This window comes from Aptenodytes forsteri, unplaced genomic scaffold (assembly GCF_000699145.1).
Source record: "Aptenodytes forsteri isolate BGI_AS27 unplaced genomic scaffold, ASM69914v1 Scaffold125, whole genome shotgun sequence".
Lineage (NCBI taxonomy): Eukaryota > Metazoa > Chordata > Aves > Sphenisciformes > Spheniscidae > Aptenodytes > Aptenodytes forsteri.
This window is the reverse complement of record NW_008794447.1, coordinates 4462423-4486920: the sequence shown is the minus strand read 5'-3', so window position 1 is coordinate 4486920 and position 24498 is coordinate 4462423. Positions and strand designations below refer to the sequence as shown.

Here is a 24498-nt window from a genome sequence, read left to right as displayed (position 1 = left end):
GAGGACGTACCTGCTCACGATGTCAAATTCCTTGTGGAACAGACAGGAGAGCTGTGCCAGAACACAGCAGAAGCTCCAAGGAAGGAGGCGGAGTTGATCTGTGGGATTTAACTTGTGGTGTGGCTGGGAAGGGACACTTTCTTCATCTTGCAAGCTGCAAGGTGAAGAAAATTAGCTGGGGGTTCAACTTGGAACCGTGAGGGGGGTCTTGGACTGAGCTTTTGGCTGATTGTCTCCATCTTTCTCTGAGTGGTGGGCTGAATCCTAGGAGACATGAGTAAGAGTGAGAAATGGAGACTACCTGGGGTATCTAAGAAGAGAACGTAACAAAGGGCAGTGGAATAAACATGGAGGGGAAAAAGGACATTTTCATGCAGTATCTAGTGATATTGTGGAGCTGATCATCACCTCAGGGTGGTGTGGGCACTGAAACATAAGGGCATGTCGTGGTTTAACCTCAGCTGGCAACTGAGCACCACACAGCCACTCGCTGACTCCCCCCCCTGCAGTGGGATGGGGGAGAGAATCGGAAGAGTGAAAGTGAGAAAACTCGTGGCTTGAGATAAAAACAGTTTAATAATTGAAACAATAATAATAATAATAGAATATACAAAGCAAGTGATGCACGATGCAGTTGCTCACCACCCACTGACTGATGCCCAGCCAGTCCCCAAGCAGCCGCCTCCCGGCCAGCTTTCCCCCAGTTTCTATACTGGGCATGACGGCACATGGTATGGAATGTCCCTTTGGCCAGTTGGGGTCAGCTGTCCTGGCTGTGCCCCCTCCCAGCTTCTTGTGCACCTTCTCAGTCGGTAGAGCACGGGGAGCTGAAAAGTCCTTGACTAGTGTAAGCACTGCTCAGCAACAACTAAAACATCGGTGAGTTATCATCAACATTATTCTCACCCTAAATCCAAAACACAGCACTGTACCAGCTACTAGGAAGAAAATTAACTCTATCCCAGCTGAAACCAGGACAGGGGAGTACAGAAGAGGTCAGGCAGTCTTAGCGGATAATCCTGTCAGTGCTTCAAGTGTAGTGGTCCCAAAGCAGGCTAGCTCAAAAGGTTTCTAAGTGGACCATGAAAGGAAACAGAAGGATTTTTTAGCTGAACGTAGCTCTGTATGTGGCTGGTTGCTTGTGTGCCCTCGTAACATGAACCAGTTGCTATTAGCAGAACAGGTCAGACACTGGTGTGAGATGGATCTGATTGAATGTGGCAGTTCACACGAGTGTGATTCAGTCTTGAAATCCCGGAAGGTGTGATAAGAAGAGTATTTCAACCCTCTTGTCCAAAAAGGTCTTAAACCTGGAAACTGCTGTTGTGCACTGAAATGTTTGAGCAATGCAATGTTAACTGCCTTGCCTTGGATTCTCCTTGGGAATGAGCACCGTGTTTGCGCCATCTAGGCTTGCACCTTGTACCATACAGGCAGGCATCGTAGCCTCACCAGACACAGAAATATATAATGTTAGCTACGTAGAGAATAGCTATGTCTCTGCTGGACCTTGGGAACCCTGCTGAAGGTGGTTACTCTGCTGGGTTTACGTGCCCTGGTGCTGGCAGTGGGGGCTGCAGGGCAGCCTCTGTGAGGAGCGGCTGGGGCTGCCCCGTGCTGGACTCAGCCGGCTCCAAGGGACCCGCTGCAGGGCATGGCTCAGCCCCTCGGCCCTGCTGATGGCGCCTTGGGGAAAGCATATTTCAGAAAGGGTGAAATGCTGCCCAGCAGTGAGGAGCGAGGGGAGGAAAGTGTGAGAAACAGCCCTGCGAGCACCAGAGTGAGAGCAGATGGAGGGGAGGGAGGTGCTCCAGGTGCCCGAGCAGAGATTGCCCTGCAGCTCCTGGAGAAACCCCAGTGGAGTGGGTATTTCCCTGCAGCCTGTGGAGAGACCATGCTGCAGCCAGGGGTAAAGTGTGAGGAGGAATTTTGCATCTCTTTGCAGAAGATGCAAAAAGATGGGCAACCAGGAACAAAAAGTTGTGTTAATGTTGGTAGTTTTTGGTCACTGTTACGTTTCTCTGGAATAGGGCAATTAGAGCTGTGTGGCTAGATGTTTGAACCTGTCCCAAGAGCAATCTGAAGTTGACCACTGTGCTGTATAGAGCCTCGTGTGGGTGAGAGCAAAGAACTCATCTGCCTCCTTTTCTCCGCGTGATGTTGTACAACACAAAATTGGGAATGAACCCAAGAGACACAGGCGCAATGCAATGAAATCAGGTGTGACAGACAGCATTCAAGGACTGCCTTTTCTTCATCTGCACATCTCTTCTGTTTTTCAGGGTAAGAGATTCCTTTAAGACTCTATTAATTGCATTACTGTGTGTGGTCCCTTAGTGAGAACTAGGGAGGTAAGAGCTCTGACATCCAGGTAGGGCTGCTGAGGCATGAGGAGGAAGGGGGGAACAGAGGAAGAAGACAGAGCTTTTGATGCAAGGTCAGTCACCTAAAACATATTGTAGGTTATCAGGCAAAAAAAAGGCCTGCAGATAGGAATACCCTTATGACGGCAAGCATTCCCTTTTGCCATTTGTAGTATGTAAGCCACTTAACTTGGAGCTTTTCGTTTCCTTCAGTTGTAGTGGCTTGGAAGGGCAGGTCAGTATCACTCCCTGTTCTAGAGATGGAATAACTGAGGCATATGCTAATGTTACTCTTTCAGACCTAGGCAGAGAATCAAGATCTCTGAATCCTGCCTTTTTTTAAGGTAGACTGATGGTCCAGCCAGCGATGTGGTATACTTCCTTTCAGCAAAAGCAGTCTACTGCTTTGCAAAGGCCGCTCTTAGTACTTTCGGTGAATGCTGCAGTATTTCGGTTCAGTGGTCTTGAGGTACCATTGTGGTATTTAAATATTTGCGTGGTCTGCCTTGCTTCCAGCATAGGTGTGGTATTTATTTAATGAAAGGGGAGAAGCAATGTGGCATGTGTGAAAGCCTGCAGGTATTAAGAGAAACAAAGTATTGTACTGCAGTAGTCAACCTGGGGTATCACGCTATATTAATTTCAAATACCTCAGGCTCTTTGTGAGCTTCTGTGGGGACTTAAATGGAGATTGTAATGGTAACTTATATAAGTTTATTCCAGCATAGCAAAATAAAAAAAAAAACCCAACAGTGAAGATACAATATTTCATTAAATTCTTTATCTTTGAGTGAAAATTTAACTTCCAAAGGAAGATTAACATAGCATTGTGAGTAACCATGGGATGATTTCAACACTGAAGATAAAATATTTCATTAAATTCTTTATATCTGAGTGAAAATTTAACTTCCAAAGGAAGATTAACATAGCATTGTGAGTAACCATGGGATGATTTCATCACTACTAATTTGAACACGAAATGCATGAGCATATAGAATTCAGTCAGCTTTGTGAATTAAAAGCCTCTGATGTCTGTATTAGAAATATCCTGCAGATATAATTTACGTATCAAAGCTTCCATTCTACTTTTGTTACAGCATATGGTGGTTAGCTGTGATGGTGCTTTATATTTTAGAGTGGCAGTGGCTCATTGATATTATCAACCATTTTCCACTGCTGAGGTAGCAACTGAGAATTACTTTTTGCTAGTGTGTGTGGAAAGAGGGAGACCACCTTTAACCTTTTTGAACTCTCTTACTTTGCATATTGGCATAGGAGGAAAAATAGTGATCCTCTAGAAAAGGAGGGGCTGTCATCCTGGACATTGACAATGTGCTTTGAATTTGTTTCTATTTAAATCCTACCAGTAATTTTTTTACCCCGTTCAACATGATCTTATGCTTATAACTCTCATTAATGAAAATAAAGCAAGCCATAGAGTATCGGTCTTCCTGTCACTTTTACATGTTTAGTAAAATAAAACAATAAAGCCTTCTTAAGAAAAAAATGAAAATTAATAACAAATGGAAAAGCTTTAAAACCAAAGTGGTTTCTCCCTGCCCTTGGAAATGTGTTTGTTTTATTTCATTATTTCCTATTTTAAAAGCCTTTCCATTAAACTGCAGTCTTTTTGAAAGACAAGATTCAACTCCAATAACTGCTATACTTTTTTTGGTGACTCAATTCATTATTTCTGGCTTTACATAAACCCAGGCTTTTGTGTAAGAGATTATGATTAAAGTTACAATCAAGTACACTTTAAAAAATGAGGGACATCATTAAGGGATTTTTAATAAGAAATTTGTTTTCATTTTTAAAACAACTGCAATATCAAAGTACTTGCAGAGAAAAGAGGCAATTGCTATTATTAAATTTAAAAACTTGGGAAATTTAAGTATTATTACAAAATAATGGGAACAAAAAAAAGTTATTTGAGGATGATGGAACTAACACCAAAATACACTTCTGACTTTAGACAGTTGGGTTAGAGTAGAAAGGGCTTTCCAGTGCCACTGGGGATCTCTCAGCTTCTCTTTGTGATGTTTCCTTATTTGACAGCAGTCCTGTTTGAGCAGGGTGGTTGAATTCCTTATTTGAGCTGCAGAAGTCCTATGGGACCATAACTTTCTATGCTGGCTTCTGTGGGAGAAAGTCTTGCTGAGGTCACGCTTCAATTGAGTCTCTGATACCGAAATAAGGAAAAGCAGCAAGGTGGGCAAGCTGCTGGAAGGGCCGCTAAGCACCTGCTGGTGAGGTGTCTCCACTTAAGAAGGTGCCTGAAGCGGTATAGCCACTGGACCACGTTAGCTTTCTGTAATGTCAATGTAAGCGATGTCTCTTTCTGCCCACTTTGCGTGTCAGGGGACGAGAATTCAAGGGTTTGAACGCAGTTATACACTGTGGAAGTTGGGCAGTTTCCACGCTACAAAACTTTCCTTCAAAATGTATGTACAGCAACACCACTGGCCAAGTGGTACTATACGAACTCACATCCAAGTGCTACATCCGCCTGCTGTAGAGCAAACACAGAATGCTCTGCTACAGAGTCTGTTCCCACGGATTTCGCCAATGATGCCTCAGTGTTAGCTTGCTTTTGCAGCATTATCCAAGTTCCAGTTGCATTACCCAAGTGTCAGTGCTAACATTTAGAGACACTTAATGTCTTAGAATTAGTAATATTTGGCCTTTTTTTCTTTTCTCTTTTCCCCTCCTGAGGCTAGTAGTTGTGACCATTACTTTATTTTCAACTGGACGGTTCAAAACTGAACTAATGGTGTAGAGAAATGAGAAGAAACACTTTGATAGCTGGTTATTTATTGCAATTGCAGACTAGTGTTTAATGGCAAATATGAAGAGTATGTCTGACTTCACACATTTTTAGATTTGCTCTTGTAGTAATGTAAGTAGTATAGTAGCTTTTAAGCACTCTGCTAGGTTCCAGGAAAAAATGAGATATCTTGGGAGAAGCTGAGGACAAAGCTTTGTAAAAATGTTGATTTAGATAGACAGTGATTTCAATTAGATATATACAAATCTATTGTCAGGATAAACACTATCAGGTAACTGTAGGTTACATCAATATCCCAGTGTTTGTTCTCAGAATCTTTCCCTTTCTGTTTTTTGAGTTTATGCAAGCTATCAAAAGGTCCTGTGTTGGTTCTTATACCTACCTATAGAAGGTAGACCTTCTTTGGTTCAAGACGAAAAAGAGATAAAGATAGAACTATATACCATTTTGCTTTGAATTTAGGGCTAGGAGGTTGAATGTTTGTTTTGCAAAGAAAACCATTGTGTCTAACTGTGTGAATGTCTTCCCTGGGTTTATGCCACTGAACTTGAAACCCCACCAGGGATGTCCAGCACTAAGGTGAAAATTACTGTTCTGCTATTGCAGGTTCCCAAGTAGACAGAAAATTTTCTTAGTATTGTATGTTCTTAAATCTTACATGTTCTCTTATTCAAAAATTACATCATAACAGTAAAACTAGGAATGCATACCAGATAAAGAACTGGTCTTGTTGAAGTTAATAGTAAATGTTCTCAAAAGGTCGGGATTTTTTTCCAACACTAACTCATGTCAGCAATAACAGCACAACAAAGGATGCTTGTGTACTTGTATTTTCTACAGTAACTCCTTAATTGTAAAGTATAAAGTGCTTTTGTCCACCTATGAAATACTCCTGCATTTAGGATGTTTCAATACAAATATAATTCTGCTGATATGTCCGCCACTCATTTGAGGCCTTCATTACAGTTGTGGGTCTGTTAGCTGAAATGAGTCTTTCTGAAAATAAAACTAGGTTTTGTCTCCCTACTGAAACTTGGAATTAAGTGTCTGAGCTTGTTAGGGTTTACTGTATGCAGCTGATTTAAAATAATAGTCGACATAACAATCTGGGAGAGAAGAGCAAAGAGGCGATGATCTTAATTATATAAAGAAACCTGTGTGCTGCTTTATTGCAACAGACATTTTTGCCAATGTGCATTTTGGACATTGTGTTTCTTCTAGTATGTGAACTTGTACATAAACATTACATGCATTGGAACAGTATGGGAAATATATAACTTACCAGCTGTTGGATCTGCAGAATAAAACTTTCTACGTTTGCAGTGATGAATATTTTTCAGGTATTTTCATATGCTTTTCAGAATTTAACTTAGCTGTCAGAGTACTCCAAAGATCAAAATATAGCAGACGGTAGTGTTTTGAAGCGATAGTTTAGAATGAATTTCCAGATCTCAAAACTGGCACCTGTTAGATCAGAATACAATGAATTATGCCCGCTCCTACTGCATTTCACTATCCATTTCTGGTTCCGTGCATATTAAGGGTGATTCAGTATGCCTTTTGTGCTTGGCAGTCTGATTTCCACAGCTAAGAGGTAAATATAAATAGCATGATTTCAATTGCAAAACATTGATTTCCTCCCAAAGCAGATGTGTTTTATCTAGCTAGTGGTAGGATGTTTCAAGACAAGATCACTGTTCCTATTTACATTTAAAAATAAAGAGCAAAAAGAAAAGAACACCTTGATATATTTGTATTTTGGTTGTTAAGTGTTGGCTTGTTTGTCTGACAGTCTTTCCTTAGCTAAGGTATCTTGGATATCCAAACTGCTTTTATTAAAATTGTCTGTGCTTTTAAAGGTTGAACTGTATAAGCAGGTGTTTTGCATGCCTGTAAGTTGGGGGTTTTTTTGTTGGTTTTTTTTTGGTTTTTTTCCAATTAGAATGACTACTGGTTAATTTTGGTCTTGATGCTGGTTGACTATGTGCCTCTTTTTTTCCTTTCCTTTTTCCACTGGTAGCTCCAAAATACTATGAAATAAAAACAAACCTCTTAATCGTTGAGGTCAGTAGGGAGTAGACCACTGTGCTGTTGCAGGTCTTACCAGAGCAGCAGAAAAGTTACCGGCTCTTCTAATTCCCAGTCTTTTTGAAGGTTACCGCCCTCATGGCTCAGATGCAGTAGCAGATCACACGAGAGCTTACAGCCGAAACTTCAATGTCTCTAAATTCATCTTTGACAAACAGTAGGGCTCAGCTTGTTCAGATTTGGTCACTCGGGTATGTATTGTGTGTAAACAAGGATCTGATGAACATCTGCAGCTCCCTCAGATTTTGAATATTCTTGTCTCAAGAACTGAATACCTTGTTTTCTGACTGAGCCAGGGCTAGAGGCAAGAGTTTGAATCCTTATTAGCACTTCTTAAATTGCCTGTGAAGCCAGAAAGACGTCCCCCGACTTTCTGCTCTTCTTTCCAGTCTTCCCTCATGAATTCTGTAGTCCAACTGGTATGTGAAATCTTATCCAGCGTTCTTAGCAGCAGCTGCAGCCACACATTTAGCTTTCCTTAGATACAACCCCAGACAAAAAACTTGTCCCACCTCTTCCGGGATTTGTGCCAGCACAGTTTTAAGAGGCTTCCAGACTTGAGGTTTGCATCTTTTGTTCCCCCCATAACAATAAAAGCAGAGTTAATTGTAAGTGGCAGATGCTCAGTTTATGAAGTGCAAACGTGTTTAGAGTGACACGTGGGTAAGTGCCCAAGGTTAGATACTCAAGTTAGTAAAAGGGAATTTAAGTTCACTTTGCATTGAAAAAACTTTTCTGTTATTTGGATTTTTGAACCAAGTATGAAAACATTAAAGTGTTCTGTTTCATCCAGTAATATGATCTGTGACTTATTTAGGTAAAAATGATTTTGATGTCCAACCAAATGCTTCAGTCCTTATTAATATAATAGCACAGGTGTTTTATAGAGTTTTATGTTTCTAAATCAGGTGGTAACTTCTTTTAACGAAGCGTTGATTTTTCTTTCTTTCCCAGTTTGTTCTTCTCAGTGTGTCACACTAAATGTCACATTGAATTTGTGACTCTGTGAAGCCATCTATACCGCAGAATTTTAAATGCCTAAGAGGTGTTTTTTCTTCCTGTGCTAATCTTAATCAAATGACTGACCCTTGCTGCTTACCTGGATTCCTTGGGAGCTTCAGCTTTTTTTTTCCTCCCTTCTTTCTTTTGTTCTTAGAAAATTTGATCATTAAACAATTAGACTTCAGGCAGAACATCAAACGACACGCGGATAGTAATGAGGTCAGAAGCTCCCACATACAACCTGTTGAGTCTTCACAGAGGAGCTATGCCATGCTAAATTATCTGCATGTGTTGGTGAGCAGTTCTCTGGCAAGGATGAATGAGAGGCTGAGCATAAAGGAGAGCTCTAACGGAAGAAATGATGGACACATTCATTCTGGTGAATCCCGCTATCTGTCAGAACCATGTCTGCTGCCCCTGCTAAATCAAATCCTTGTTCAAGTTAGCAGCTCTGATAGCTACCTGCTAGGCTACAGAATCTGTGCTAAAAAAGGATTTCCCATTTCAGTTTGATTCAGCCACCCAGTTTAGCAATATGTTTATTACTTTTGGAACCACTCTGTGGATAGACTTAGTACTGCACTGAGTACGAAAGAACTGGGGTTCGATTCAAGAGGTGGGTGGGGTGCTTGGTTCTGTGACGATGAAAAGAAATGTGTGTGTGTGTGTGGTGCTTTTAATTGTGTGACATCAATATTTTCATGATCTCCCTTTTGAATCAGAGTCACTAAAAACTGTGTTTATGTTTTCTGAGTGCAGAGTTTCAGAGCGGAGAACCGGATCTTTACCTTGAAGCTGCATCAAAGCCAGACTGCGAATCTTGGGCTGTGGCACTGGGACAGGCAAACTCGGAAGGTTTGCGGAATAAAATTCAGCAGCTCCGGAGGCTGATCATGGAAATCAAAGAGGAGAGATCGTCAGATGAAGCACGGCAGTTTCTCCCTTCATCCCAAGTAGACAGTCTAGGAGAGCCACAGTTTACGAGTAAGTGTGTATACTCATTTTATTGAGCAGTACAATAAAAATGGCCTACTCACTGTAGCAGTACAGATAGTGTCACAAACAGGGTACATAATGCAGTTTAACTTGTTGCTTGACAAAGTGCAGTTGTAGAGGAAGTAAACTGATGAAGATTATCTTTAAATATCATTACCTGATATATTTTGATTTATGCAGATAACCTTCAGGGGAACAAATGTGTGATTACTATGTTTCTGACTTTTTCCTCTAATCTGTTTTCTTCATAAGACTTAGAAATTGTTTAGTTAGGGATATTCTTTTCCTCTTTTGTGTCCCACATGAACATATGGACTACTGTTTAAAATAGTCTGATAACTTTGATAAATGTATAAAGTTTTAGCGATACTTAAATTAGTATCACAGATTTGTTCCTTATGATATAAAAGCACTCTGGGGATTTGAAAGCATGTAGCCATATGTTGAGTCATGTTTGGTGCACTGGAGTCCGGGCAGTGTATTTCAGTTGCCCAGTTTCTTAATCAAGTCTGTATCCAGCATATTCATAAAGGTGTTCCAGACCAACATGCTGACTCTGCTAGTGGCAGAATTCAACTCAGAAATTTGTTATAACTCTTTAAAAAAAAAAAACAACCCCCAAAAAAACCCCAAACTTATTTGCTATTTCTTACTGACCGAGGCCTTTCTAAGCTCTTCAGCTGTAATTTTTCTTGCACGGACTTGAAAGAGTAGCTATAGGAATGAGAACAGTGTGAAACTAGACCTATTCAGCAGCATCAAGTTTTCATGGAGCAAGAACAGCTATAAGTCTTGGTGGGGTTTTTTTTGTGGGTTTGGGTTTTTTTGATTATTTTTAATTTTTAACAAAAATCTTGCGTTCCAGTTCATATACCAACTTGGTCCTTCCCATCTGACCAATTTCTTCAATACTGGCGAATACTTAATAAAGCTCACTGGAGACAATACATAAATGCCAACAAGAGACAGTTTAATTTCTGCAAGGTTCATTGATGCTGTAGTTGTGATCCAATTACTTCCTGCAGAGGGTGAACCACTCGGTGTTATTTAACTGTCCTTCCTACATTTCTCTTGTTGCAGCTTTGTGGTTCACTCCTTTATCTTAGTGCAATAAGAAAATATTGTCCTTTGCAGTAAAATATGCACTAGAACATAATTCCACAGTGGAGGGAATTAAAATGTTCTTACTGTCCTTGGTATATGAGAAAAGGAATTCGTGTCCCATTTTCCAAAAAGAAATTGGTTTTGTTGCTTTACAATTTATATGTAGGTCAGTAACATGGTGATATATTTTACTATAGTAACCTGATTTACCTGCTTTCACAGAACATGTTTTTTTGTTTCCATTTTTAATGTGATGACATACGTACTTAAAAATGAATTCTTAGATTTAATATTTTTTCCAACAGATATATAGTTAGTTGTTGTGATCGAAAATCTTACAAATACCCATTCATGAAAGGTTGGTGGGTTTTTTTTTTTCCTTAGTTTCCTTTCCCAGCAACAGTTTCTATTAAAAAGAAAGAAGTCTTCAACAGTAGTCTTTTTCTTTTCAGGCAAGTATCTCATGCAAAGGTCTCTTTCACTAAGTTTGTAACATAAAATGTTACTCCGATGGCAATGGCAGGTAGTTAGAGGTAGGAATTAGGCATGTGAAAGTTGTACTATGTATTAAAAAGCTAGACATTGAAATAAAATTATTTCTAATATTTTTTTTCTTTTTCTTAACCTTTAAAGGTATTCAGAGAATTGCAAATGAGCCAAAGCTGGAGTTCAGTCTTGGTAAATATTTTATATATATACAAACACCATATATATATATGGTGTTATACAAGGTAACATGTTACCTGTTTAAAAAAAGTGGAAGAACCCTGGTTCCTTTAGGTAGGAGACATGCCTGTGCATGAAGTTGAAATGCTGACTTTAGATTCTTAATTGGTTGAAGTGGCTAAAGATCTATTGAGTTCTCTAATGCTATGCTGCTCTACCAAGCTGAAAATCTGCCCAATAGCTTTGTGAATGTTGTTTATGAAATATTTCTTATTTGGGACAAGACATTTTAAGATGGAGTTTTTAAAAAGACGTTTTATTCAGATAAAAGTATTGTCCCTTTAGAACAAACTTTTATTTAAAAGCATCGATTATTGTTTTGTAGAGAAGACTCAATATTAAACGTTTATCTGATTTTCTCTTTTTATCTTAGTATTAAAAAGTAATTAGTATATGAGAACTATATGTTAGCACGGTATATAATATAAGAGAACTTTTGTTTCAGGAGGTGTTCTGTCAGCTCAAGCCTCCCTCTCTATTCAGAGGTATACAGCATGATTAAGATTGCTCAGTAAGTCAAGCAAGCCAGTTGAATGATCATGTATTTGTAATACAAGATAAAGGTGCACAATATTTGCAGCCCAAACTGTGTCATTTAGAAAGGAAAATTGTCAACTTCGTCATTGCTCTTTCAGTGCAAAAACTTTGAAGCTTTTGAAATAGTAAGATAATTATTTGCTGTAGAGGTGCTAAATACAATAATTTTATATCAGAAATCAGAATAATAGCTAGGTTTAGTTGATTAACGGTTGGACTCGATGATCTTAAGGGTCTTTTCCAACCTGAATGATTCTATGATTATTCCCAGCTCCTGTATATGGTAAAATAACACAGTTGCAAATAATGTATCTTTTGAAATATCTGATGCTATATGCTGCATACATTCTGAAATGACTAAAACTTGTCCAACTTGTTCTGATTTTTGCATTCATAGAACCTGCTAATACGCATCTCGTTGTACAGCTGTACACTGAGAAACTTTTTACTCAATGCTATTCAATATCTGTTAGATTTACTCTGATAGAAACACTTTAAAACATCTATTGCAAAAATGTGCGTGTATGTGAGAGAAAGGGAGAGGGAAATAGAGGCATTCGTAAGCAGGGTATTATGTAAAAATCAATCAAACTCCACTATCTGCAGAATTTAAATTATCTACAAACAAATCTTTCTCAGAACCCCCCCAACACAGCAAACAAGATGGCATCAGTGACATGCCTTCAGGTTCTTGCCCTGCTCATTCCGTCATGGTAGCCTGTTTCCTGGCCCTGTCCTTTGAACTGGGTTACACTTGGCTTGTGCGCTGCTGTAACTATGCTGATTTAAAAGCTGATACCCTAAAGCTGTGCCCTTTGGGGCAGATGCAGTTCTGTCCGATACAATCATTTTTACATTCCCTTAGCTATACCTGGGTAGCTTTACCTGTATGCCTTTTAAAAGCTAGACAGTTATAGCGTTGCAAAAACATTATTGAGTAGTTTTTTTCTGTAGGGACTATTTCTGCTGGAATTGTTAAATGTTGGCATGGAAGAAAGGCCTAGTTCTGGTGGGGAATTACCATGCTATAAAAATTAAGAGCGATTTTAACTTTTCTGTGCCTTTCTATACACATTTTATAGGTGATGTGACTGTAGTATTTGGGCATAGCTAGTAATTGCTATGCTCCAGAGATAACAAACTCCCAGAATGACCCTGGTGTGGCACAGGAGAGGGATGAAGGTGCTACATGTGGTCACTGCAAATTAGATGAGCCGTACTTCAGGAGGAGTTGCTTTCAGTGATCAGTGTGCCCCAGCAGGCAGAAGTGTACAAACGATGTAAAGCCATTTTCAGACTTCTTTGGGCCCATGCCGGACGGAGCTCTGTTCACTCATGGTGTCAGTATTTGTGTTCTGCATTTGGTTGTTTCTAGTAGGAATTTATGTTCTGTGGTTTCTTCTGCAGCATTATCGATTGAGTCATTGCAGCTCTGTGAGCGATCTTATACATTAACTTCTGCTGCTGCTCAGGTAACGAGTAAGAGTAACAGTGTAAACCTCTTGTTTTTGACTGGTATTCCTGGCCAATGTCGTAAGTCAGGGATATTTGGCAGCGCAGGCAATGACGTAAAGCTGATTCTTAGCGTACATTAACTTCTGCTGCTGCTCAGGTAACAAGTAAGAGTAACAGTGTAAAACTCTTGGTTTTGACCGGTATTCCTGGCCAAGTCGTAAGTCAGGGATATTTGGCAGTGCAGGCAACAACATAAACCTGATTCTTAGCATTTTGATCCCAAAATAATACTAAATATTTAAGCATAACACATTTGCATTACGGGAATCCACCTTCAGTGGCTGAGCAGTCCATGGAAGACTTCAATTTTCTCATGTTACCCTTCTTACTGGAATATCAACATACCCATGCCAACAATTCCTAGCTGCAACCACCCCACTCACCACCACTGTGCTACTCGTGTACAAACGTAAATGCACGCAGCAGACACCTCTTGCTGGTAAGTGAGACGGGAACAATTCAGCTGGGAAGGATGCGTGTGCCGTTTGGCCCAACCAGCCAGTTAAAATACCTCTCGCAAGGGCAGCCAGTCAAGATGCCTTCTGTGCTGTTCACCGGGTTATTGGTAGGGCCGGAAAGGACTCTCGCTCTGACAGGCTGGTCCATGCATCTGGGAAACGTGCACTACCTTGCTGAGCCAGATAGCTGCCCCTTGGCAGGCCAAGGGCACTGGTTGGCCGATCTCACCTTTTGAAGGCTTGGTTTATGTCGAATTGAAGACTTGGCATTAGCTTTAGCTAATCAAGGACCTCCAAGGCCTCTCTGTGAGGCGAACCAAAGCATGGTAAGCGGGGATGAGAGAGAGATTTGCTGCAAGCAAGCACACTGCTGCGGTGTGTGCCTAACTTAGGTAACCAAATCTTAGGGCTCTGTAGAGACGTTTCAACTTGACTGGTCTTTGACATTTAGAATTTGGAAGGCAAATCTAACAGTTAATAACCTATAAAACTGGTCTCTAGCCCCGAAAGCATGGCTTATATCGGTGATTTTGTTCATATGCATTATATAAATGATATTATTAGTTAAGTAGCATATATGCATGTATGCAAATAGACATTTGCTTATATCAGTTAATATATGCATGTTTTTAACTATATTAAAAAAAATTGTCACTTATCACATAATTGTACTTTGTAACTCTTCTGCCACTAGTTGGTCAATAAATAACATTCAGAACTCTCCAGTAACTACAACAGAATATAGCTTTTTAATAATATTTAGGTGCTGCCTAATACGAGTTTTATTTAGGGACCGTATATCTAAATACTGCTTTGCAACGTTTGAAGTTCTGATAACTAAATTTTGAAATAATGTTGTTAAAAAGTCTTGTTAGGGGCTTGTATTCAGTTGTGGTAGCTTACTTGCTGCATTCTATATCCATAACACTCTGGGAAGTGTTCTCTTTATAAAATGTCCAAAATATTGCCTTCTTTTTATTTTATTTTAAAGTTCAGTAAAGTTTTTTTTTTTCTGAGTTAAAGCAAAATGATAAAATTCTTCTGAATTACAGCTTTCCACTGCATACATTCAGCATTTTCAGGAGTTTTTTTTTTTCTGAGGTTAAAGCAAATGATAAAATTCTTCTGAATTACAGCTTTCCACTGCATACATTCAGCATTTTCAGGAGTGTACCTGATCTTGTAACGTTCCTTGTTTTGGAGTCAGAGCTTCCTTTAGACTAAAATTTTTGATTTTTATATTCCTGAGGACTCTTTGGAAGTACAGCTGGTTATTGAACCTTGTAACTGTTGGGAAGTTTTACTTTTCAAAATTTATCTTGTTGTTTGGGCTTTTCAATTCATTCTGTTTGCATGCTGTTTTTATGAAGCACCAGGAGGTAGCACGTGTCAGTCTGTGCAGAGTGCTGAGTAGGGAGGACGAACAGAGCAAAAGGAATAAAAACAGATCCTGGGCATAAATAAAACCCAATCTACCAAACAGTGAAGCTGATAAGAATCTTTCCCATGACTTTGAAGTGCACAGGGTTAGTTCTTTTGGAGAAATGTTTATTTTGGAGTTACTATTCTTGGTTGCTTCTTTAAAATATCCCAGCCCTTGAGTCCCAGATCTAACTAAATATGGTGTAGGTTCCTGACTTCACATTGATTTCAGTGTAGCTACTTTGTGATATGTGCACTTAGCTGAAGTATTATGTAATAGTTACAGGAAATAAATTATATTAAGCATATTGGTGAACACTATTGTAAAGTTTTTAAGAGCTTGCACCTCTAAAGGTATTTGCATTTACTTGATGGTGAACTGACAAAGCAGCACAAGAAAACTCAATAATCAGAAAAATGAGGGAGCAGGGCAGAAGGCACAGCTGGTAGTCAAAGTGCTCAGACATGAAGTCAGTAATGAACGTGATGTTACTATGGGGAAAAACATTTGAAAAAATAGTTACTCCCTCAATGACCAGTAGAATTCGGTTTGACACGTTTCAGTGTTTTTGAATTTGTCTAATTGATTAGAGTCGTGCAGAAAGAGCAAAGGACATTGCAGTTGTGGGTGTAGTATAATAATCTAGGTAACTGTATAGAAAGGAATGTCTCTGCATATGTTGTAGACATATTCAGGTACTAATTTTAGTGAAAGCACCTGTCTAGCATCTCCAAAAGCTTTCAGTTTCTTGGGAAGTATGTTAGGGCAGTGAAGTTTGGACTGTCCTATTGTTGCATAACCTCTAGGTACTTTTCAAGGTATAGAATAATGTAAATCTCAGTTACGTCCTTTTACAAAATCTCATTAAATAGTGCACAATTCACAGAAAACTTCAGCAAGTAGTTGTAAATATTAAAATTTTTAGGTATTTATTTTTTCATTTTTACCAAATAGTGGGTCGATACAAGAGCTGTCTACCTGTAAACGCAGAAGTTTTTATTCTTCACTGTCTTATTTTTCCCAGAGTAATATTGTGATGGCATCCCTTGGAAAAGGTCTTGAAGCAGATTTAACTCTGCATACTGAACCTAAACGGTACATTGATGCTGCTCAAAGACCATGACTAAATGATTTTTCCAATTCTGAAACATAATCTGGAGCTTTTTCAGCAACAGCTGTTCCTAGAAGAGTAATAAGCAGAAATACTATTTTTATCCATACCACAAACTTGGAGTCAGAGTCTTGATCCTAGCAGAATTTTCCTATCTAACTCAGTTATCCTTCTGCTCCATCACATTACAAGTTGGTGAATAACTGATACTTTGTTGTGTTAGCCAAATTAAAAAAAAAAAAATCATCACACTTTTGAGTAAATTTAAAAAGAAAAGCGATCATTTCTCCATGAATCAAACTGAAAGTGTCGCATTATGCTGAAGGGTGTTTATCCCTCAAAAAAAGTTGTGTTGGCCATGTTAGGAACAATATTAGCAAAAATATAAAAATGAAGGGTGGGTTTGTGCTTTTTTGTATTTTATCTTATTTTTACATTTCACCCTCTTTTTGTTGAAACAAGTTTGCTGAATTTTACATGAATTTGTTCTGGTCCCACACAAATTTCATCTTCCACCAAACTAGCTAGTCAGGTTTTTTTCATAGTTTTACTGATGTATATTAGATGCTGTTTCTTCCCAACAACAAAAAAATAGATAAAAGACAAGTTAAATTGGACAGAAAAAATTAAGGAAGTAGAAAAGGTATCATGTGATTGGAAAGAATGCTCTTTTTTCCTCTGGGAACTACTTATTGGGCTTCTGTCTGTTTTGAGACTTATGCACTGCAGCATAAGATACTGTAAATGCATTTTATTCTTAGCAGCTTAGTGTTGCTAGGATGAACTTCTTTTTGACAGAAAGGATCCTCCCAAAGAAGTAGCAATTTCAAGCCCAGTCTAATAGACTGTGTTGGCATGTTTTGAGTGGTTTTGACTTAAGACTTGTCATGTTTTTGAACTAGCTCCTAGAGGAGTTTCCTTTCCCCCCCACCTTATGCAGGTGAACTCGAGCTAACTTTCAGTCTGTTTCAGTGCAGTTAAAGCAACAAGTGAAACTGTCTTCCAAAAATGTTCTAAGGTAGTGCATGCCCATCACCTTTCATGTCATACTGTCGTCTCTCTTTTGGCAGCATTTGATGCATATCGAGCAAATTGATAAGTGGGATCACCTCGAGTTGAGTGATGTTGAATTAGTGACCCCTGAGACTAAGTTCTCCTTACTGTGCTTCTGTGGCGCTCATAGTAAGCTTGCTTTATTATATGCAGACATTATGTGAACACTGCTGAAAAGTGATTTTGAGGATGGATTTGCCAAGACTCCGCATCCTCCTTTATCCACCTCTTCTCCCACAGTACTTTGTTAGCTTTTGAGAAGGCCTTTGGGATTCTGTCATAGCCCTTGCCAAACTGAAAGTAACTGGGTTTTTTTTATAGACAGCTTTCTGAAGCCCTGCTTCTTCATCATTGTTCACCTCTTTAAAAGTAAAGCATCACTTCTGAATTTTGCATGCTGCATACCCTGTCAGAGAAAAGAACTGTCTTTTTCAGTGGTATTGCCAAAACTGTCTGGATATTACCGTTAGGACTTGGTAATTTTAGGCCATTTTGTTCTAATAAAGTAGTCATAATGCCACTACTGAAGTAACTAAAAATACAAAAGGAATGTATTGGTGTGTTTTCCCTTTTAAAATCTTGCTGCCTTTTAGTCTTGCATGACTCTTCTGTTATGAGCATGTTCAGCGTCCTTCTTGCAGAAGGTTGTCCCATTCCATTTGGCAGTGTCAGCCTGCATTCTCTATTTGTCTTTCCAATTTCGTTGATTATATTCCGCCTCACTTTATGCATAATGTATTACACCATTGTGGTTTGCTAACCTACAATGTTCACGATATTAAACCCTCTTTTAAGAATGTGTTATGTATACAAGGAAAAAATTTTGAAAAAATCAAATCCAGAAAATGGGGGAGGGAAATACCAAAAAGCTCAAAACCAGAATCCTTTCAAAAACTCATATCCTTGGTCATTTTTTTCCAGATATGCTGGGTTTGAGTCTTAGAGACTTAGGCCAGATTTTCAAATCTGTATCTGTAGGCAGTACTGTAATTTTAGAAATCTATCCTTCAGTCCCTTTAGGACAGGGATTGCCTTCATTTGCACTGCAGCTAGAGAAGCAGCATGCTGTCACGAACTTTAAATATTAATATGTATTAATTGTATCACTGAATATGCAAAGACTCAAAAATCCCCAGTAATGAAACTTTGGAAGACGTTCAGTTAGCGTTCTGCCTATTTTCAACTTGTTGGCATCCATTGCTACTTAATGATATTCATTAAACAGCTACGACTTGTGTAAATTCAATTTCTGTGTAGGTTATAGAGATTAAAATTCTACATTACACCATGCTATGTAGCAGTTAGACACCACAGTGGGCTCATTAAATGCAGGGATGTTTATTTGCTCTGAAGTGGGTCAGAGCACGTGATGAACCAGAATGAGGGAGTAAATCATTACTGATTGAGCACATTGCAGTATGATGGAGTAGAGGAATCCACTGACGTACTGATGCGAGTAGTAAGTAGCATGAGGATGTTTTGGGGTATCAATATTAGTAAACCCAGGTGCAAACTGGGTTTCAGGCAGTCTTCTTCCATTCTATTCTATGAAATTTAAGTATCTTCTGTTTCTGGAAGCTTTTGCTTTTAAGAAAAGAATTGTATTTGAACTACCAGGAGAAAGTGGATGACAGCCTTGTAAATACAAATGTGTATAAATCAGGGCTGCGACTAAGGGAAACTTTTAAATCTAATAGAATAAAGGTTCTCACAGCGACTCTCACATGTTTTGATGTAAACGCTTATCTAGAGATAAATTTTGAATAGCTATGGCTAATCTGTTTAGAGAGGAGTTTGTAGATAACTGAATTTGAAACGCTAAAGTTAAAACAGTTGAAAGGGTTTTTTGGAATTCAACCATTCTGAGACAGGGTTTTATCATCTTAGTTCTCAAGTGATGCAGCAGATAATAGGATTAAATTCTGTCAGAAATGTACAAACTCTGAAATCTTGTCAGAGTTAGCAAAACTGCTGCATTTACAAGGCCAAGAAAAAAGGAGGATGAGGCTAGGAAGGACCTTTCTTTTTCAAATCTTGAGTAAATAAAATCGGTAGGCTTCTTGGTAAAATCAGGTTGTTCTTGACATTGAAAAATGATACTTTTGTGTCTACTTCACACTTTTCTCATAGACTTCGTAAATGTTGTCTCACGTTCGCAAAATTCCTTCTATCCAAAATTTCAAAGGTATAAGGTTGTGTCTGTGCTAAAAACTGTAATGTTTTCTGTGAGGTTCATAGTATCATAGAATAGTTTGGGTTGGAAGGGACCTTTAAAGGCCATCTAGTCCAACCCCCCTGCCCGTGGGCAGGGACATCTTCAACTAGATCAGGTTGCTCAGAGCCCCGTCCAACCTGACCTTGGGTTGGGTACTAGTTCAGTGCCCCAGTGAGGCTCGGTACTGGAAGCAGTTTAATTACAACAGCTCAGTCTTAGCATGGGTTCATCTACCTCATTCCGTACCAATAAGGGTACTCATGCTGCTTTGCCTGAACTAATTCTAGTTTCTGAGGTAAAATACTCAAAGCAACCAGAAACCTTTATGATAACTTGTAAGGCTTATTGAAAGTTACTTAGGAAAAGGGTTCCAGAGTTACTTAAGAACTTATAGATGTAGGTATTAGCCCAATTTTGACAGAATTGCATTAATCTTATGAATTTTTCTCACATAGATATTAAAAACAAAAACAAAAAAAACCCAAACAAACAACTCGGTAGGTACCTTAATTTGTCCTTTAGTATTTTTACAAGTGTAATGCTTGGCTTCTGAAGTATTATGTGTTCTGGTGAATGTGACATGAACTTTTAAATGTCTGATGAAACTCAAAACTTGTTTCCAGGGTATTTTTAAGCTAGTTCATGGGAATGTAGGATTAAAGATCATTAAGTTAGAGAAAGTTATTTTTGGCATACGCTGCTGCTCTTTTTTCCTCATTATTTTTCTCTTCCTGCTTTTCCCCAAAAATACAGCTCCTACTGTGCATACTTTCTCCTATTTGTCTTGCCAACCGATGTACTCTTTCCAGTTCAAGTTTTGAATCTCATTCTCTCAAATGAGTCTCTTCAGATTCCCTAGCATGCCTCCCATGTAAGTCTCTTAGATCCATACTATGAGACTTGATTTGTGGGGGGGGGGTGTTTGTGTGTATGCATGCGTGTAGCCTATTATACCTTTAATCTTTAGGGTGCCAGAGTGGTGGAATAGAGCGGGTGGCAGAGGTATGTGTGAGTTCAGTGGCTAAGCTGGGAAGGGGAGAACAACGGCTTACCTAGCAGTTCTCTGCTATGGAAGGAGTTTTATGGGCAGCATCTTCCTAGATGAGACTGGCACTGAGCCCACTCTCCCACTGCGTGACCAACATGTCCACAGGTACAGCTCTTACATGATGGCTTTGTGCTTACCTGACACATAATAAGTCCATGACTGATTCCTCTGTGGATCCAGGAAACTGGTCTGAAAGAAGAGGACTGTTTAGATCCTTACTGGGAGTCATTTCTGTTGCAGACATTTATACACAGAGAACAACAAGCCAAATAAGGATGAGTTATTCCTTTGTTCTTATAGAAAGCTCTATAAGACTTCATTACCTACAACAGAGATTTGGATGGCAGTCCTGGCACTGCTGCCTTCTTCCAACCTTTCCCTACCTCCCAGGAAGCTGACATTTTAACTATTCGGGATGTAATTGATTTTTTTTTTTTAATTCCTTAACGATGCTGTTTTCAGGGAGGCTTAGAAGGCATACAGCATCTGCAGAATGTTTTCAGCAATAGATGTTAGTCTACTCTACAGCTTCATTAAGAGTAAACTACATTTTCATAAATCTTTTAAGACTACACTGCTTCTCCTAGTAGAAGGGCTTTTTTTCATCGAACTGCAATGTCTGGTAGCATTAAAATTTTAAACTTTATTTCTACTTAAAAAAGAAATTGTGTATACCACTAAGTTTGCTTAAGAGCCATTTTTAGTATTCCTGGTTTTGTGCTTCAGTGGCTGAAATCTTAGTTTTCTCTGCTACTGTCCAATGCCCCTTACAGTCCTGGGATTTCTTCTAGGCAGGTACAAGAAATAGCTTGTATTTTGGAATTATTGGACAGAGTCAGTTGGGATACCGAAAGTAACACTTACGATTAAGGGACTGGAGATTATTAAGGAACTGGAGCATCCTTCATATGAGGAGAGGCTGAGAGAGCTTGGAGTGCTCCACCTGGAGAAGAGAAGGCTCATGGGGGATCTTATCCATGTGTCTAAATACCTGGTGGGAGAGACTGAAGGTGAGGGAGCCAGACTCCTCGGTTATGCCCAGTTGAAGAACAAAAGACTATGGACTGAAGTTAAACACACATGAAGTTCAATCAGAATGCAACCCCCACACACAGACTTTTTTACTGTGAGTGGTCAAACACTGGCACAGATGACCTAGGGAGGTTGTAAAGTCTCCGTCCTTGGAGATGGTCGAAACCCAGCTGGATGCAGTCCTGGGCAACCTGCCCTAAGCTGACCCTGATTGGGCAGGGGGGTTGGACTCGATAAGCTCAAGACTGATTCTGTGATCTGTGCGGCAGGGATTTGTCATGTAACTTTCCAACAGGATTTTTGAGGCTTCTTAGAGCTTGCTGTTAGTGGTTGGTTTGCAGTGGACTCTTGTCATGTTCTGTACTGTATGTTGATAGTAAGGTATCTGTTGCCTTGATCTAGACATTCTTTAGGATCTCTAAATAATCCCTCATAATTATGTTGAAATTAGATTGTTTAAAATTGTTGCCATCTGTGTGGACTCAAACGCTTTTAGGGAACTTCCACTCTTGCGTTGTTGTTAAATCCTTTATGGTGTGTTTAGTGTGCCTCACATAGGATATTACAGCAGCCTGAATTGCCCTGCTTTTTGGGCAAAGAATGAGTTAGGACTGGAGAGAGTTGAGCAAATGTGGAATTAAAGTTTTGTGAATGCTCTTGGCCTGGGATAATATCTTATTGGTGCTCATTTTTATGGTTGTTTTTTGTGTACATTTGCATGCAAAGTTTTGTTTATTTTTTTCTGTATATTCTCACAGGGAAGACTTACTAGTGGGAACGCTTGCAAAATGCAAACTTAAAGTAGAATGTTTACTGAATATGTATTTGCAGCAGTGGTGTTGGCCAGGAATAAAATTGAAATAGACACTTTTACCCTGAGCTGAAACTCTTCCCCCTTTCTCCACAAATAAAAGAATTTGGGTCAAAGACAAAATAAGCTGAGGATGACTGTCTAGGGATTAGTGCCCTTTTTCCAGTGGGGTGGACCCGATTTCTGGAGTGACCATGGACAGTGACCTGAATTCAGTGACAACTGAATGTAAAATAATATATGTAAAATACAGAAATTACCTTTCAAATTACCTTTTGTCCCCTCTACACCTGCTGCCAACAAGTCTTCCTTTTTTTAAATCAAGGTGGGACAGCTTCAAGAGGAAGACTTGAGTGTCTACTTGTATGCATGCTCTTGTGTAATAATTGGCAACTTCTTGTGGTTTGTAGCTGCTACGTTAGAGGTGGGCAGAATGATAAACCTGTGGATCTGCCCTGTATCTGACCTCTTTCTGGTCCAGTGCTCTACTGAATTAAAAGGGGCACTGGCACCATTTCTCCTTCAGCCGTCCCGCTGGGTCTGTTGTGAAGGAAATCAGCAGTGATGTTTTTGCAGAGCGTGGACTAGCAGCTGTGCCCTGCCACTGCCTGCCAGCTGGAGACTGTCAAGATAGGTGTGTGGTTTGCAAATCCTGACAGGGCCAGAGATAGCTGGTCAGCATTGTCAAGGCTGAGGCAATGGGGACGTGCCCAGGAGCCAACCTGCAGGCATGTAGGGACCTCTTACAGTTGAAAGCTTAAATACCTGGAGACTTTAAATACCTCCAAAGCTAGGTAGCAGGTGTGCAGAGCCTTAGAGTATTCTGTTTAAAACCCACTCATGGACATGTCTGTCTTTTTTGCGAGTTTATGCTCGACTTTTTACTGTCAATTTTTGCAGTTGGTCTTTTCTAACCTTTAGCCCAGTCTGTAAAACACTTCATGAAGAATTGTCTAGAGAATTCCTCAAATCTCTTTCCTTGTGTGTGTCTTTCTCCTTGAAGATAAAGTCACCTTGTAATTCCAAAAGAGTATAGCACATTTGGGAGACAAAAAGCAAGCAAATTAATTACAGATTACAGTAGTCATGTAGTTCATGCTTCTTGTTGTGCAGAATAGTAATGACTAAACAGACATGAAGCAATTCTGTTTTGTTATATATATATGTAATATATATTTGTTATATGTAATACATAATATATTAACTGAAACATTTTTAAGTAATTCAAAGCATGATTGTTCTTGACTTTTTGACTCTAATGGTACTGCACTGCGTTAACTGAACATTTGTCTTTCAAATGGCAGTTGTTAAATAATCTCTAAATATGCCTATAGAAATAATTGCAGTAATACCTTCATGTTATAAAACATTTCCCAATGGACTTTTTTTTTATCCTCATATGTGGAAACAGAAGTACCATAAAAAGCAAAACATCTAATTAATAGAAGACTGAAGTCATCCTCCCCTTTTGAATACATTAGTTATAGATGTACTTATTTTTGGAAGTTTTGAAATGCATGTCCTGTGGTGAGATTTGACTTGAAGATGAGGTTCCCCTGCAGGCCCTGAAAAAAATTGAATTCTTCTTAATGCAGCACCACAAAATCCCACATGGCAGTGGATGCAGCATGACAAGCTGACCGACCTGAGGTGCTTGGAAGGGCTTTGCTGAAAACAAACACAATGCTTAAGAACGCTTTTCTGCATTGTTTTACCCCCACCTCCTGTGGATAATAAAGTTTCTAGTACAGTTACTAAATATTGTGATTAACCATATTTTTAGTGTGTTCTTTTCCTGTTGTGTGGAATATGAAACTGAAATGAAATAAATTGAACTAAAGTAAAAAATGCCTATCTTGTGAAACATAGTTCAAATGTTCAAAACAAGTTAAAGCTGACACTTTAATCTGAAATCCTGTTGCATTTAGAATTGATTTCTGAGGGATTGAATGAGTACAGAGTTTCATTATGATGAGTTAAGAAGAATTTGGTCTTAGCGTTCTTTGAAGACCAGAATTCTTCACACCTAAGAAGCTGAGGATTGTTGGCTGTAGGATTGTAAATGAACCGCTTTAAAAACTAAAATGGACTAGCACTGTTTTCAACTTTGAGATCTGAACATGCTCCCATTGAGATGAAGAGCAGCAATACCTAGGTCATTCTGGATTTAAATCTGAAATCTGCCAAGGGGTCTCTCTACAAACAAAGGATTTTTTTTTTTTTTTTTT

At 39.1% G+C, this 24498-nt stretch overlaps 1 protein-coding gene across 1 annotated transcript in view; it reads left to right on the top strand.

The window, feature by feature from the left end:
• Window positions 1–24498, top strand: part of INPP4B (inositol polyphosphate-4-phosphatase type II B) — a 333068-nt gene that overhangs the window by 122910 nt on the left and 185660 nt on the right. Inside the window, exons 5-6 of the mRNA XM_009290320.2 lie at window positions 9001–9225; window positions 10975–11019. Of these exons, the coding sequence (XP_009288595.1) occupies window positions 9001–9225; window positions 10975–11019 (270 nt within the window). The remainder of the gene's footprint in view (window positions 1–9000; window positions 9226–10974; window positions 11020–24498) is intronic.